General features: G+C 40.9%; 1 protein-coding gene, 1 long non-coding RNA gene and 3 other non-coding genes across 6 annotated transcripts; 1 reads left to right on the top strand and 4 right to left on the bottom strand.

The window, feature by feature from the left end:
• Positions 1-56: 56 nt before the first annotated feature.
• TRNAS-AGA lies at positions 57-138 on the bottom strand. Its single transcript has one exon. It is a non-coding gene; the product is annotated as a tRNA-Ser (tRNA).
• A 2,518-nt stretch (positions 139-2,656) lies between these two features.
• Positions 2,657-2,738, bottom strand: TRNAS-AGA. The gene has a single exon. It is a non-coding gene; the product is annotated as a tRNA-Ser (tRNA).
• A 2,085-nt stretch (positions 2,739-4,823) lies between these two features.
• On the bottom strand, positions 4,824-4,905 carry TRNAS-AGA. Its single transcript has one exon. It is a non-coding gene; the product is annotated as a tRNA-Ser (tRNA).
• A 1,602-nt stretch (positions 4,906-6,507) lies between these two features.
• On the top strand, positions 6,508-7,128 carry LOC111489859. 2 transcript variants are annotated; one of them, XR_002719443.1, is made up of 2 exons: positions 6,508-6,874; positions 7,078-7,128. It is a non-coding gene; the product is annotated as an uncharacterized LOC111489859 (long non-coding RNA). The 2 variants fall into 2 exon arrangements; XR_002719442.1 differs by having other exon boundaries at positions 6,508-6,878.
• Positions 7,129-9,426: 2,298 nt separating this feature from the next.
• LOC111489838 (mannose-6-phosphate isomerase 1-like) lies at positions 9,427-13,892 on the bottom strand. Its single transcript, XM_023138257.1, has 5 exons — positions 13,223-13,892; positions 12,755-12,922; positions 12,237-12,449; positions 10,477-10,743; positions 9,427-10,036 (listed from the first exon to the last, which is right to left on the bottom strand). Exons 1-5 carry the CDS (start codon positions 13,610-13,612, stop codon positions 9,716-9,718), a joined length of 1,359 nt encoding a protein of 452 aa, XP_022994025.1. The 5' UTR covers positions 13,613-13,892; the 3' UTR covers positions 9,427-9,715.
• Positions 13,893-13,996: the final 104 nt, after the last annotated feature.

Raw genomic sequence — 13,996 nt, 5'->3', positions numbered from 1 at the left:
GAAGAAGTACGACCCTGACACACTGAAAGAAGAAAAAAAGAAAAAAAAAATTCATTCACGAGTGGCAGGATTCGAACCTGCGCGAGCAAAGCCCACATGATTTCTAGTCATGCCCGATAATCACTCCGGCACACCTACCCTGCCATAATCTGTAGTCATGCCTAATAACCACTCGAGCAACCCCTGCAACGGAGCACACAATTTTAAAGATTGTTTTAGATCAGCAGGATGAAAATTTTGAATGGGGCTTGAGTTCGGATCATCACACTGGTTGAAGAAGTGCGACCGTGACACACTATAAAAGAAGAAAAATAAATTCATTCGTGAGTGGCAGGATTCAAACCTGCGCGGGCAAAGCCCACATAATTTCTAGACATGCCCGATAATCACTCCGACACACCCACCCTATCATAATTTGTAGTCATGCCTAATAACCACTCAGGCAACCCCTGCAACGGAGCACATCACTCTGGTTGAAGAAGTACGACCGTGATACACTAAAAGAAGAAAAAAATTCATTCGTGAGTGGCAAGGGCAAAGCCCACATGATTTCTAGCCATGCCCAATAATCACTCTAGCACACCCACCCTACCATAATCTGTTGTCATGCCTAATAACCACTCGGGCAACCCCTGCAACGGAGCACACAATTTTAAGATTGTTTTAGTTAAAATCTAAAATTATAGTCATGCCCAATAACCACTCGAGCAGCACAACGCGTGTGGTCGAACAAGCTTAGATTCTGGTAAATCTCGTTGAAGGTTCGACGAAACCATAAAGCACAAAGCCGGATGAAAAATTTGAATGGGGCTTGAGTTCGGGACCATCACGCTGGTTGAAGAAGTACTACCGTGACACACTAAAAGAAGAAAAAAATTTATTCGTGAGTGATAGGATTCAAACCTGTGCGGGCAAAGCCTACATGATTTCTAGCCATGCCCGATCATCACTCTGGCACACCTACCCTGTCATAATCTGTAGTCATGCCTAATAACCACTCGGGCAACCCCTGCAACGAGCACACAAGTTTAAGATTGTTTTAGTTAAAATATAAAATTATAGTCGCCCAATAACCACTCTAACAGCACGAAAGACGCGATGCGTGTGGTCGAACAAGCTTAGATTCTTTACAAGTGATGTTTGGTTGCAAAGTTGGATGAAAAATTTGAATGGGGCTTGAGTTCGGGATCATCACGCTGGTTGAAGAAGTATGACCGTGACACACTGAAAGAAGAAAGAAAAAAGAAAAAAATGTATTCGTGAGTTGCAAGATTCGAACGTGTGCGGGCAAAGCCCACATGATTTCTAGTCATGGCCAATAACCACTCCGACACACCCACCCTACCATAATTTGTAGTCATGCCTAATAACCACTCGGGCAACCCGTGCAACGAGCACAGAACTTTAAGATTATTTTAGGGTCTGACGAAACCACAAAGCTGATGAAAAAATTGAATGGGGCTTGAGTTCGGGATCATCACGCTGGTTGAAGAAGTATGACCGTGACATACCCCACATGTTTTCTAGTCTGTGACACACTGAAAGAAGAAAAAAATTCATTCGTGAGTGGCAGGATTCAAACTGTGCGGGCAAAGCCCACATGATCTCTAGTCATGCCCAATAACCACTCCGGCACACCCACCCTGCCATGATTTGTAGTCATGCCTAATAACCACTCGGGCAACCCCTGCAACGGAACACAATTTTAAGATTGTTTTAGTTAAAATCTAAAATTATAGTCATGCCTAATGACCACTCGAGCCGAACCATGCGTGTGGTCGAACAAGCTTAGATTCGATACAAGTGATGTTTGGTTGGAAATTTGTAGTCATGCCGAATAACCACTCGGGCAACCCCTGCAACGGAACACAATTTTAAGATTGTTTTAGTTAAAATCTAAAATTATAGTCATGCCCAATAACCACACGAGCCGAACCATGCGTGTGGTCAAACAAGCTTAGATTCGGTACAAGTGATGTTTGGTTGGCAAGGTAAATCTCGTTGATGGTCTGACGAAACCACAAAGCACAAAGCCGCATGAAAAATTTGAATGGGGCTTGAGTTCGGGATCATCACACCAGTTGAGAAGTTCGACCGTGTCACACTACATACAATTCTCATTCGTGAGTGGCAGGATTTGAGCCCACATGATTTCTAGTCATATCCGATAACCACTCCGACACACCCACCCTGCCATAATTTGTAGTCATGTCAAATAACCACTCGGTCTAAGCATACAATTTTAAGATTGTTTTAGTTAAAATCTAAAATTATAGTCATGCCCAATAACCACTCGAGCAGCACGAACGACGTGTGTGGTCGAACAAGCTTAGATTCTGTACAAGTGATGTTTGGTTGGCAAAGGTAAATCTCGTTGAAGGTCTGACGAAAGCACAAAGCCGCATGAAAATTTTTAATGGGGCTTGAGTTACTCGAGCAGCACGAACGATGCGTGTGGTTGAACAAGCTTAGATTCTGTACAAATGATGTTTGGTTGGCAAGTAAATCTTTGAAGGTCTAACGAAACCACAAAGCATAAAGTCGGATGAAAAATTTGAATGGGGCTTGAGTTCGGGATCATCACGCCGGTTGAAGAAGTACGACCGTGTCACACTGCAAAAAGAAAAAAAGAAGAAAAAAATCCATTCGTGCCATTCGTGAGTGGCAGGATTCAAACCTGCGAGAGCAAAGCCCACATAATTTCTAGTCATGCCCGATAACCACTCCGACACACCCACCCTGCCATAATCTGTAGTCATGCCTAATAACCACTTAGGCAACCCCTGCAATGTAGCACACAATTTTAAGATTGTTTTAGTTAAAATCTAAAATTATAGTCATGGCCATTAACCACTCGAGTGAACGACGCGTGTGGTAGAACAAACTTAGATTCTGTACAAGTGATGTTTGGTTGGCAAAGGTAAATCTCATTGAAGGCCTTCCACCTTAAGGGATCATGACTCCGATTTATGAAGTACGATCGTGGCACGAAAATAGGAAAAAAGAAGAAAAAAATTCATTCGTGAGTGGCAGATTTTAAACCTGCACGGGCAAAGTCTACATGATTTCTAGTCATGCCCGATAATCACTCTTGCACACCTGCCTTCCCATAATTTATAGTCATGCCTAATAATCCCTCGGTTAGCCCCTCCAACGGAGCACATAATTTTAAGATGGTTGTAGTTAAAATCTAAAATTATAGTCATGCCCAAACATCACTTGAGCAACACGAACGACATGTGTGGTTGAACAAGCTTGGATTCCGCACAAGAGATGCTCGGTTGACGAAGGTAAATGTCGTCGAAGGTCTGACGAAACCACAAAGCCAGATGAAAAGTTTGAATTGGGGCTTGAGTTCCACCTTAAGGGATCATGACGCCAGTTGAAGAAGTACGACCGTGACACACTGCATACCCCACATGATTTCTAGTCATGCCCGATAACCACTCCTACCATTCGCCTTAGCCCATGTGTCGGAGGTTGAATTATGCAGCCGCTATTTGGAACGTATGTCGTAAATGGTTTAGCATGGACATGAGAGAATCCAATGCTCAAGTGAACCCGAATGAATAGATTTTTGGGATGTCCGTATGAGATGTTGACACATGGGTCAGTTCCCAACGAATGTGTCCGATCAAGCCAAGATGAGCGATGTGTCTCGAAACATGGGACGACATCACGATGCATGGATTGTGTTGTTGGGAACAGAGATGACAATGAGATATGACGTTGTTGTGTCACAATGATTGAATATGCACGCACAGACAACATATGGCAAACAAACTTGGGTTCTGCACAAGCGATATTCGGTTGGAGAAGGCAAACTTAATCGACAATTTGACGAAGCCACAAAATTGGGCGAAAAATATGAATCAGGCTTGAGCACACAGTATTCAAACCTGCGCGGGCAAAGCCCACATAATTTCTAGACATGCCCGATAACCACTCCGACACACCCACCCTATCATAATTTGTAGTCATGCCTAATAACCACTCAGGCAACCCCTGCAACGGAGCACATCACTCTGGTTGAAGAAGTACGACCGTGATACACTAAAAGAAGAAAAAAATTCATTCGTGAGTGGCAAGGGCAAAGCCCACATGATTTCTAGCCATGCCCAATAACCACTCCAACACACCCACCCTACCATAATCTGTTGTCATGCCTAATAAACACTCGGGCAACCCCTGCAACGGAGCACACAATTTTAAGATTGTTTTAGTTAAAATCTAAAATTATAGTCATGCCCAATAACCACTCGAGCAGCACGACGCGTGTGGTCAAACAAGCTTAGATTCTGGTAAATCTCGTTGAAGGTCCGACGAAACCATAAAGCACAAAGCCGGATGAAAAATTTGAATGGGGCTTGAGTTCGGGACCTTCACGCTGGTTGAAGAAGTACGACCGTGACACACTAAAAGAAGAAAAAAATTTATTCGTGAGTGATAGGATTCAAACCTGTGCGGGCAAAGCCTACATGATATCTAGCCATGCCCGATAATCACTCTGGCACACCTACCCTGTCATAATCTGTAGTCATGCCTAATAACCACTCGGGCAACCCCTGCAACGAGCACACAATTTTAAGATTGTTTTAGTTAAAATATAAAATTATAGTCGCCCAATAACCACTCTAACAGCACGAAAGACGTGATGCGTGTGGTCGAACAAGCTTAGATTCTTTACAAGTGATGTTTGGTTGCAAAGTTGGATGAAAAATTTGAATGGGGCTTGAGTTCGGGATCATCACGCCGGTTGAAGAAGTACGACCGTGTCACACTGCAAAAAGAAAAAAAGAAGAAAAAAATCCATTCGTGCCATTCGTGAGTGGCAGGATTCAAACCTGCGAGAGCAAAGCCCACATAATTTCTAGTCATGCCCGATAACCACTCCGACACACCCACCCTGCCATAATCTGTAGTCATGCCTAATAACCACTTAGGCAACCCCTGCAATGTAGCACACAATTTTAAGATTGTTTTAGTTAAAATCTAACATTATAGTCATGACCATTAACCACTCGAGTGAACGACGCGTGTGGTAGAACAAACTTAGATTCTGTACCAGTGATGTTTGGTTTGCAAAGGTAAATCTCATTGAAGGTCTTCCACCTTAAGGGATCATGACTCCGATTTATGAAGTACGATCGTGGCACGAAAATAGGAAAAAAGAAGAAAAAAATTCATTCGTGAGTGGCAGATTTTAAACCTGCACGGGCAAAGTCTACATGATTTCTAGTCATGCCCGATAATCACTCTTGCACACCTGCCTTGCCATAATTTATAGTCATGCCTAATAATCCCTCGGTTAGCCCCTCCAACGGAGCACATAATTTTAAGATGGTTGTAGTTAAAATCTAAAATTATAGTCATGCCCAAAAATCACTTGAGCAACACGAACGACATGTGTGGTTGAACAAGCTTGGATTCCGCACAAGAGATGCTCGGTTGGCGAAGGTAAATGTCGTCGAAGGTTTGACGAAACCACAAAGCCAGATGAAAAGTTTGAATTGGGGCTTGAGTTCCACTTTAAGGGATCATGACGCCAGTTGAAGAAGTACGACCGTGACACACTGCATACCCCACATGATTTCTAGTCATGCCCGATAACCACTCCTACCATTCGCCTTAGCCCATATGTCGGAGGTTGAATTATGCAGCCGCTATTTGGAACGTATGTCGTAAATGGTTTAGCATGGACATGAGAGAATCCAATGCTCAAGTGAACCCGAATGAATAGATTTTTGGGATGTCCGTATGAGATGTTGACACATGGGTCAGTTCCCAACGAATGTGTCCGATCAAGCCAAGATGAGCGATGTGTCTCGAAACATGGGACGACATCACGATGCATGGATTGTGTTGTTGGGAACAGAGATGACAATGAGATACGACGTTGTTGTGTCACAAAGATTGAATATGCACGCACAGACAACATATGACAAACAAACTTGGGTTCTGCACAAGCGATATTCGATTGGAGTAGGCAAACTTAATCGACAATTTGACGAAGCCACAAAACTGGGCGAAAAATATGAATCAGGCTTGAGTCCTCTCCAAAGCTTGTCGTGAGCGTATCAAGATCACAACGCCTCACAGTTGAAAATGTATGACTGTGGCACCCCGCATGGGACATGATTTCTATTCATCCTGTGAGTGACAAGATTCAAGCCTACACGAGCATAACCCACATAATTTTTAGTCATGCTTGACAACTACTCTGACACATCCTGTAAGAGTCGAACTTCAATAGAAAGCTTAAAATTTAATTTTTTCCTTTAAAGTCAAACTCTCGATATTTTATTGAAGGTCTTAGAGACTTGTGGTGAGACAGAAAGGGAAAAATGAGTGGAAAGAAAGGAAGAACTTAAAAAAAAAAATATAAAAGAAAAATGATGGAAAATTATTAGTATGGTCAAAGTCAAATCGAAAGAGTAATTTAGTCATTATACCCCTTCTTGTCAAACCCTTGGAATTGAGTTTAGTGAGATATGATTAAAAAAAAAAAAGGAAAAGAGGGGAAAAGAAAAGAAAATAATAGAAAAGGAGGAGAGAGAAAGTTCTAGAGAGAGAAAGAGAGGTAACTGCAGCTCCGGCCACGAGGAATCCGGTTCCGGCCGAGCCTTCTTTGTGAAATCTTCACAGGAGAACATTCTTAACTTTTAGATCGTCCAAAACCATCAAGAAACGAGGAAAAATCTAAAGTTAAAGTTATTGAATCTAGATTCTCGTATTTCCTTTCATCTGTGAGATACAGTAAGAGTTAGAACCTGAAATTTGAGTATGTTAATCTACAGAGGATTACGCTCAAAACATGTGAAAGAAGTTGGAATCGATTCAGATCGGAAATGGGAGTTCCGGCGTCGTCAAAGAGGTAGGTATTGATGTTTCTTGCCATCTTCCGACTAAGATAATTATCCCGGGGATTAGAAATAAATTACAAGAAAAATACCTGACTAAAGATGAATATACGCTCTACAAATCTCGTGGAGGAACCATGTTGATCCGAGTTAAGCAGAACGAAATGTGAAAATGCAAAGAAAATGGAAAAAAGTAATCGTATGCTGGAAATCGCAGGAGAAAGCTGGCCGGAGAAGAAGGGCCACGTGTCAAGCGTCTATTGGAAAATAAAATCAAAGAAATACTTCGCGTCGGGCAGGATTCGAAGGTCGGCGGCTCGCTACCCGATTACCCGCGCGCAACCCGGCTTCGCGTTGTCACGCGTCAGCGTAAAAGAATTCGGATTTCCAGCGTGTCCTTTCGGTTTCGAACCGACAACCTCGACCTCGGATGACCGTTCACGGGGCGCCACGTGGCAACACCTCAGCGCGCGTCTTTCTTCCCTCATGCGCGTCCGTACGCGCGCGTGTGAGCTCGTGCATGCGCGTGAGGTGCCGTTTTCAGCCGGTTCGACTTCTTTTTTCCCCGAATTTCCTCCCGATTCCAACTCTAACCCTATTTCTATATGAAATAGAACTTTGATAGACACGCTATTCGAGTAGAAGCGCTAAACGAAGAACACGCGTCAATCAGGTAAGTCACCATACGGAATTTTAGGAAGAAATACTTGTATGAGTCGCTTGGTTATGCAAGTTTAATTACCTTAGGTGGTAGATTTCCATGATTGAATGTATGTAACTTAGTTGTTAAGAGTATGGATGTATTATGTGAAGTATTTTGAGAATTATCTGAGTGTTGCAATTATGTTTTTAAGCTTTCGCTTCATATGTATATGTTTAATTCATGCTGAAAGGAGGATGGAAACTTACGAACTTTGCGCTCTGGGAGATGATGGATGTTATCGCCCGGTTGAGCATGTATGTTTACTTTGCATGAATTATGTATGATGATACTGGATGATAGTTGTGTGCACAATCAGTTAATTTCCATGACCCACATTTATGATAAAGTCTAGGGATTTATGGTCAAAGCGACAAGTCACTAGGGAATAGACTTAACCTTTCCCTAGTAGTCTAACAGACCATCATAGCATACAAACCACCTCTAGAGTACTCTTAGGCTACTTGTGTGTGGATGGTGATATAGCTTTGTGGGGGACCAGCGGGTTCCTGATCAGGACTTGACTGCTCGATAGCCGTTTAGTATGGGAAATGGGATACCCACGTCGTAATTGATCGTTTAGCTGGATGGAATAGCGGAGGTAGCCCTCCCAAATACAGGGGGATTACCATGGGACTAGGGGGTTGCAGCTCACTTCCTAGGCAAGACCCCAGGTAATCTCATACCCATGCCGAGGTAGCCACTCGCAAGGCACCAGTCCAACACAGGTTAGCATAAAAGGAACTCTAGGGGTATAAATAGAAGGTCTAAGAACCAAAGAAGCCTGAAAGGGCAAGTCCCAAGGGGGAAGCCCTAAGGAGCTAAGACCAGAATCAGATGTTTTAGAGCTAAAGGAAAGTCTGTGGTTGTTTGATAAGTTTAGGGTGCGACGAGAGCCTACAAGTAGGTGGCTTACTGAGTATAATTTTTATACTCGTTCCTTTTTACCTTCTTTTTTTAGGTACCGGTCGTGGTGGAGGAGTATTCGAGAGCTGTGCAGTCACAAAGGGGGTCGTTCCGGAGCGTCAGTCCCTTGTCGATTTTTTAGAGTCTTTTGTATTTCATTTTATATTTGTAACTTCCTTTTTAATATTTTCGAAACAAATCTTCTCCCTCTTTTGTTTTAATTAAATGGTACTTTCTTATTTTACTTTTCTTTTCATTTTCTTTGTTTTCGATTTTGTCTTTTTAGTCACGATTCAGGTTTTTCGAAGCCTCGAAAATCGAGTCCTAACTGATCCACTCCGGCATCTAAAATTAATCCTTGTAAACTTGTAATAGAAAAATAAAAAAACATGAAGGCAAATTCGAAGTTGCACCTATCGAGCCCACATGATTTTTAGTCATGCTCAATAACTACTCCCACCAACGTCCACCTATTCTTTTAGTTAAAATCTAAATTAATGAATTGAACAACATAATAGCAAAAAAAAGAAAAAGTACACAGAGATACCAATTGCCATACCTTCCCTTGCATATTAAGCCAGTGCTCTCGCCCTTGAGAATTCAACATTTAAAATTACATGGTATAAAAAAAAATCTAAATTCCTAATTCAAAACTCAAAATTATTTAAATAAAATTATTATTTCCCCAAAATTCTATCAAAATAGTAAAAATACTTATCACATGATCTTTTAGAATAAAAAAAAAACGGAGACGAAAATATTATATCATCCGCATCAATGAGTGGTCCGTCTATATAATCACAAGTATTTCTTTCTAATATTATATTAATCCATTTAATGAAAACAAGTCTTATAAGCATATGAAAACTATAAAAGAATTGTATAAAACCACTGCCAATCACACCCAAATGGCCTACTGCATAACCCCTGTGCCCTCTTGATCTATCCTGAAATGAGGACTGGGAAGGGAGCCTTTGATCTACTATTCCCAAACAAAGAACTTTGAATATCCACTTCTGACAGCTGATAAACTGACAGGACAGAAATAAATGAAGCAATCTGCAATCATGAAGAACTTGAATATAACTCAATACCCTATTTATTCTTCTAACAAATGTATATGCACAACTTTGATGCAATTTAATCAATAAAAATGAGCAGATCACAAAGAACAATCAATGCAACAATTCTTCTTATAACCTGTTTTCTTCCTGTATATTCTTGATTTATTCATTTGTACTTGTATAAATCACGAGTCCCCAAAGAATCTGTTGTTGACGCCAGCTCTATACAGACGTAATTCTGTAGCTCCAGATGTTATACTGACCTCCATGTATGCTGGAACGAACAGAACTTCACCCTCTTGTAATGTACTTTCTTCAGAATAGCCTGTGATAATTGTCCCTTTTCCAGATATCACCAGAAAGAGAGATGGTCCTGGGACAGAAGCGAAAGACACAGATGCAGCTTGGGGAAGAATACAGCGATCAACTTCGAATTCATCGAAGGGAGGGGCGTACTTTCTCGTGTATTCGTTCAACGAAACTCCTTGCAAAATTTCAGGAAAACCCTGTATGTTGAATGAAATGATTATGAACAATCTTCTCAGTAAAACTCTAAGGCATAGGACAGGGCAGATTAGAGGAGGTGAGAACCAGGATCGATATGAATCGAGTCGTTCAAAATTGTACTGCTGAGGCGTTTTTCGCTACTTTCTGCTGGTAAGCAGTAGAAAAAATGGGGGGCGGGGGGGGATAAACTACTCATATGAAAATCTAGGTGAGCTCAGACCAATATGAATACCCTATTGTGAATAGTGGTTGCATATTCTGTGCATGTAAGACTACAGGTCAAAATCCAAAATGCAGATTAATTATCTTTAATAGGTAAGCCTGCAGCGGGGACTTCGAGAAAGAGGACATCGAAAACAAGAACCAAAAGGCGATAATCTTTTAACACATTCAAATTGCAGCATTATAAGACACCAGCTTAACATAAATTTGTGATTACCTGTTTGTAGTTGAGCATTGAAAGAAGGGCTTGAACGTCTCTTTTCTTCGAGGTAAGGCCAGCCCGAACAACATTGTCAGAGGTTGCCATACACTCAATGCATTCCCCAGATATATACGCATGGGGTTCGTTTGGACCAACATATAATGCTTCGCCCGGTTTTAACTTGACATAGTTGAGAAAAAATGCTGCTAGTATACCAACATCAGCTGGATATTGACCTTCTAGTCTGAGAATCAATTGTTCTTTGGCAGACAATTGTCTCTTCTGATGAACAAACAAAGAGAATGTAATACAATGAGAAGTCGCAAAAAAAGAACAAGAAAGAAAACGAATAAAACTCAGCAGAGATCAATGAAGTGAGAAAGAACAGCCTAAGCTTTATTATGAAATGTATCCTTTCAATCATAGAACTTGCAAATGATGATTTATGTTAACTGAAATACCTTCAAATAGAATGTGATCTTGCTCCTGAGCTGACACTATCTATTAGCAAAAGGCCTTAAAGAGATTCACACATCCTACTTTCTACTCAGATTTAACTGCACAAAATGGCAAACATGGGAAAGGGTAGCATGCCCGAGATGTACCATTGATTTCTTAACTCATCAATTCGGTTGGCTTGTGCCCAGTGATGAAAACATAGTCAATTGAGCGGTTACAAATGGCCTTTGTTTGTCATTAGCTTTTACCCTACTACAATACCTTCATCTCCACCGCATCAATTCTATAACAGCCGAAATTCATCGTTAGCAGATATTGTCTTCTTTGGACTTTCCCTTTTGGGCTTTACTTCAAGGTTTTTAAAACGCATCTGCTAGGAAGAGGTTTCCACACCCTTATAAAGAATGTTTCGTTCCCCTCTTTGACTGATGTGGGATCTCACAAATTCTGTTGGCTTGTTTATGCCATCACATCAATGGTTAACGATATTTATTGTTCCCCAAACAACTAACATAAGCTGATTAATTGATTCTACATGGTCTGGATTCTAGAAAAATCCAAACGACAATGATTTAATAGACTCAGTAACACATTCTGACCTAAAACTTTCATGCTAAAAGCCAAACATTTGCTGGATACGCTATCGGAAGGCATGAGGAGTTGATCGATCCTAGGCTGTTCAAGTTCTAGACGTGCACCTATATCATATTATCCCTACCCCTACCATGCTAAAACATACAAATTAACATCCTCGTAGAAAGTGCAAAACTTAGGAGAAGAGAACTACGGCTGCAAACCAAAGCTGTCATTCAGTCTATGATTATTGACAAATTGGCAGTGAAAACTATAATATTTTCAGAAACAATTGTAGCCAATAGTTAATCTGCAAACTAAGGCTGTCATACGATCTATGATTATTGACAAATTGGCAGTGAAAACTATAATATTTTCAGAAACAATTGTAGGCAATAGTTAATCTGCAGACTAAGGCTGTCATACGATCTATGTTTAATGGTCACTAAAAGATTGCTACTACATAAGAATATTTGGGAAAATTTAAATCATTGCATCACCGCCTACAAAATATAAGTTACCAACTTTGCTTATACAATCATATGTAAAAGTATTCACCAGCCACCTTTAAATTCACATTAGCAGCTTTCTTTCACCATAAGTTGCATATGCATACAGTATACAGATGGAAACCTTCTATGTGTTTAATGTTTTAACATCCATACCGCAGGTTATAGGGAAGTAGCAAGCCTTAAATTTAAAACATAACAACTTCTACAATGAAAAATACCAAGTTCGGTTACCTTTTTCTCAAAACTAAGACGCCTTTTTAGTTTACATATAGCGTCACGAACTATGCCCTTGTTAGATGACATGATCTGACTAAATATGGACTCAAAAAGTTGTTTTACTTTCTCCTTCCCATCTTGTCCACTATCGTGTGAGAACTTCTCTGCATCTCCACATTGGACCAATTCTACTATCTCAGGAACGCTACTCAGCACCCCCTTGAGCTCCTGACAAGTAATGAAATAAGTAAAATCAAATTACATGAATTTATAAAGAAACTTCATTCATTATCAGTTACTTCAATTCTTCGTTTATTTTCCTGAATTCACTCATCTGGAGATACATACACAATGAACCAAAAAGCTGAATCAACTTTTTGATTTGAGTTTCTTTCATCTTTCTAAATCCAATTTGTGTAACAGGACAGAGTAAGAATCATTAAGATGTTTTCATTTAAACAACAGACAAAACAAAGATAAGAAGAATTTGAAAAACCCCAGAAGAACTTCCCTTCGTTACTATGTTGTCGTACCTTAGAGCTGATGAACCCACAAAGGGCTTCAAACCCAGTCAATGCAAGAGCCATTTCAGGCTTGTGATTATCATCTTTATAGATGCTTGGTTGAGCTTCGTGCAAAGCTCTCGCCAACTCTTTATCCGGATGAGCCTGAATGGATAGAGCCTTCTCTACAGACAGCACCTATGCTCCCAATAAGAAATCATCAAGTTGCAGTCCAACTGAACTCAAAACATTGACATCAAGGAAAATAAGAACGGTAATTGAGGTTCCAGAAACTAATTGAACAGACAATTCAAATAGCTGGAGCACATAATTTTGGTTGATGAAGCATTATGATTATTTAACCTGATTATCTACCACACCGACACAATTAGAGCATAATTATAACCCGAAATTTGTGTGCATTTCTGATATCTTGATAGAAATCAAGTACATCGACAAAACACATTCCCCAGGGATCTAATGGAAAAGAAAGCGGACCTTGAAGAGAAAGGGGAGTTCGCCTCCCCATTTCCTCGCAACCTTATCACCCAGCACAGCACCCGGATCGACGGAGATCCAATCCTTGAGACTCACGGCGTTGGATCCAAGCGCAGCGGCGGCATTATTATAATCCCGTCCAAAAACAACAAATGAGGGGCCGGATTTATGCGTCCCAATCCAGAACTCGGCGTAACATTCCCTCGGATCGGGAGTGCCGGAACCTGAATTAAGCGAAAACAGCCTCGCGACTTGGGAATTACACCCAATAACCCCCCAGTCATAGTTTTGGACATAGCATTTTAGGCGAAGGAGGCGCTTCCTCCTGTCGGCGCCTAATAGTCTCTTCTTCTTCCTCTTCTTCAATCTGTTATCATCTTCCTCGTTCATTGCTCATCAGCGAGAGCCGCAAAAATGGAGGTAAGTCAAAAATGAAAACCCAAAAACCAAGAAATGAAATTCCAAAGCCCTTGAAGAAGAAATCGAGATTCTCTTGGGATTTTAGGAGATTCGGATTCCGTGTTCGTTATATCTTATAACTGAGAAAGATGGAGAGAGGGAGCCGTTAGCATACCTGGAGCTAGTCAGCCTTTCAGTCCTCCTCTCCCTTCCGAATGCCGTTGATCCCACTCGGTCGGGTCGGGTCCGGGTTTCCTCTGAATCCAGTTTGTTTGGACGATCCGACTGATATCATATCTGACCAGTTATTTAAATTTTCAATTTTGTGTGAAATAGATCCTAGATTTTTTTTTTTTTTTTTTTTTTTTTTTTTTT

The sequence above is a fragment of the Cucurbita maxima genome, unplaced genomic scaffold (genome assembly GCF_002738345.1).
Source record: "Cucurbita maxima cultivar Rimu unplaced genomic scaffold, Cmax_1.0 Cma_Scf00014, whole genome shotgun sequence".
NCBI classification, from domain to species: Eukaryota; Viridiplantae; Streptophyta; class Magnoliopsida; order Cucurbitales; family Cucurbitaceae; genus Cucurbita; species Cucurbita maxima.
Note: the sequence above shows the minus strand (reverse complement) of the source record. Positions and strands in the feature narration are given on the sequence as shown.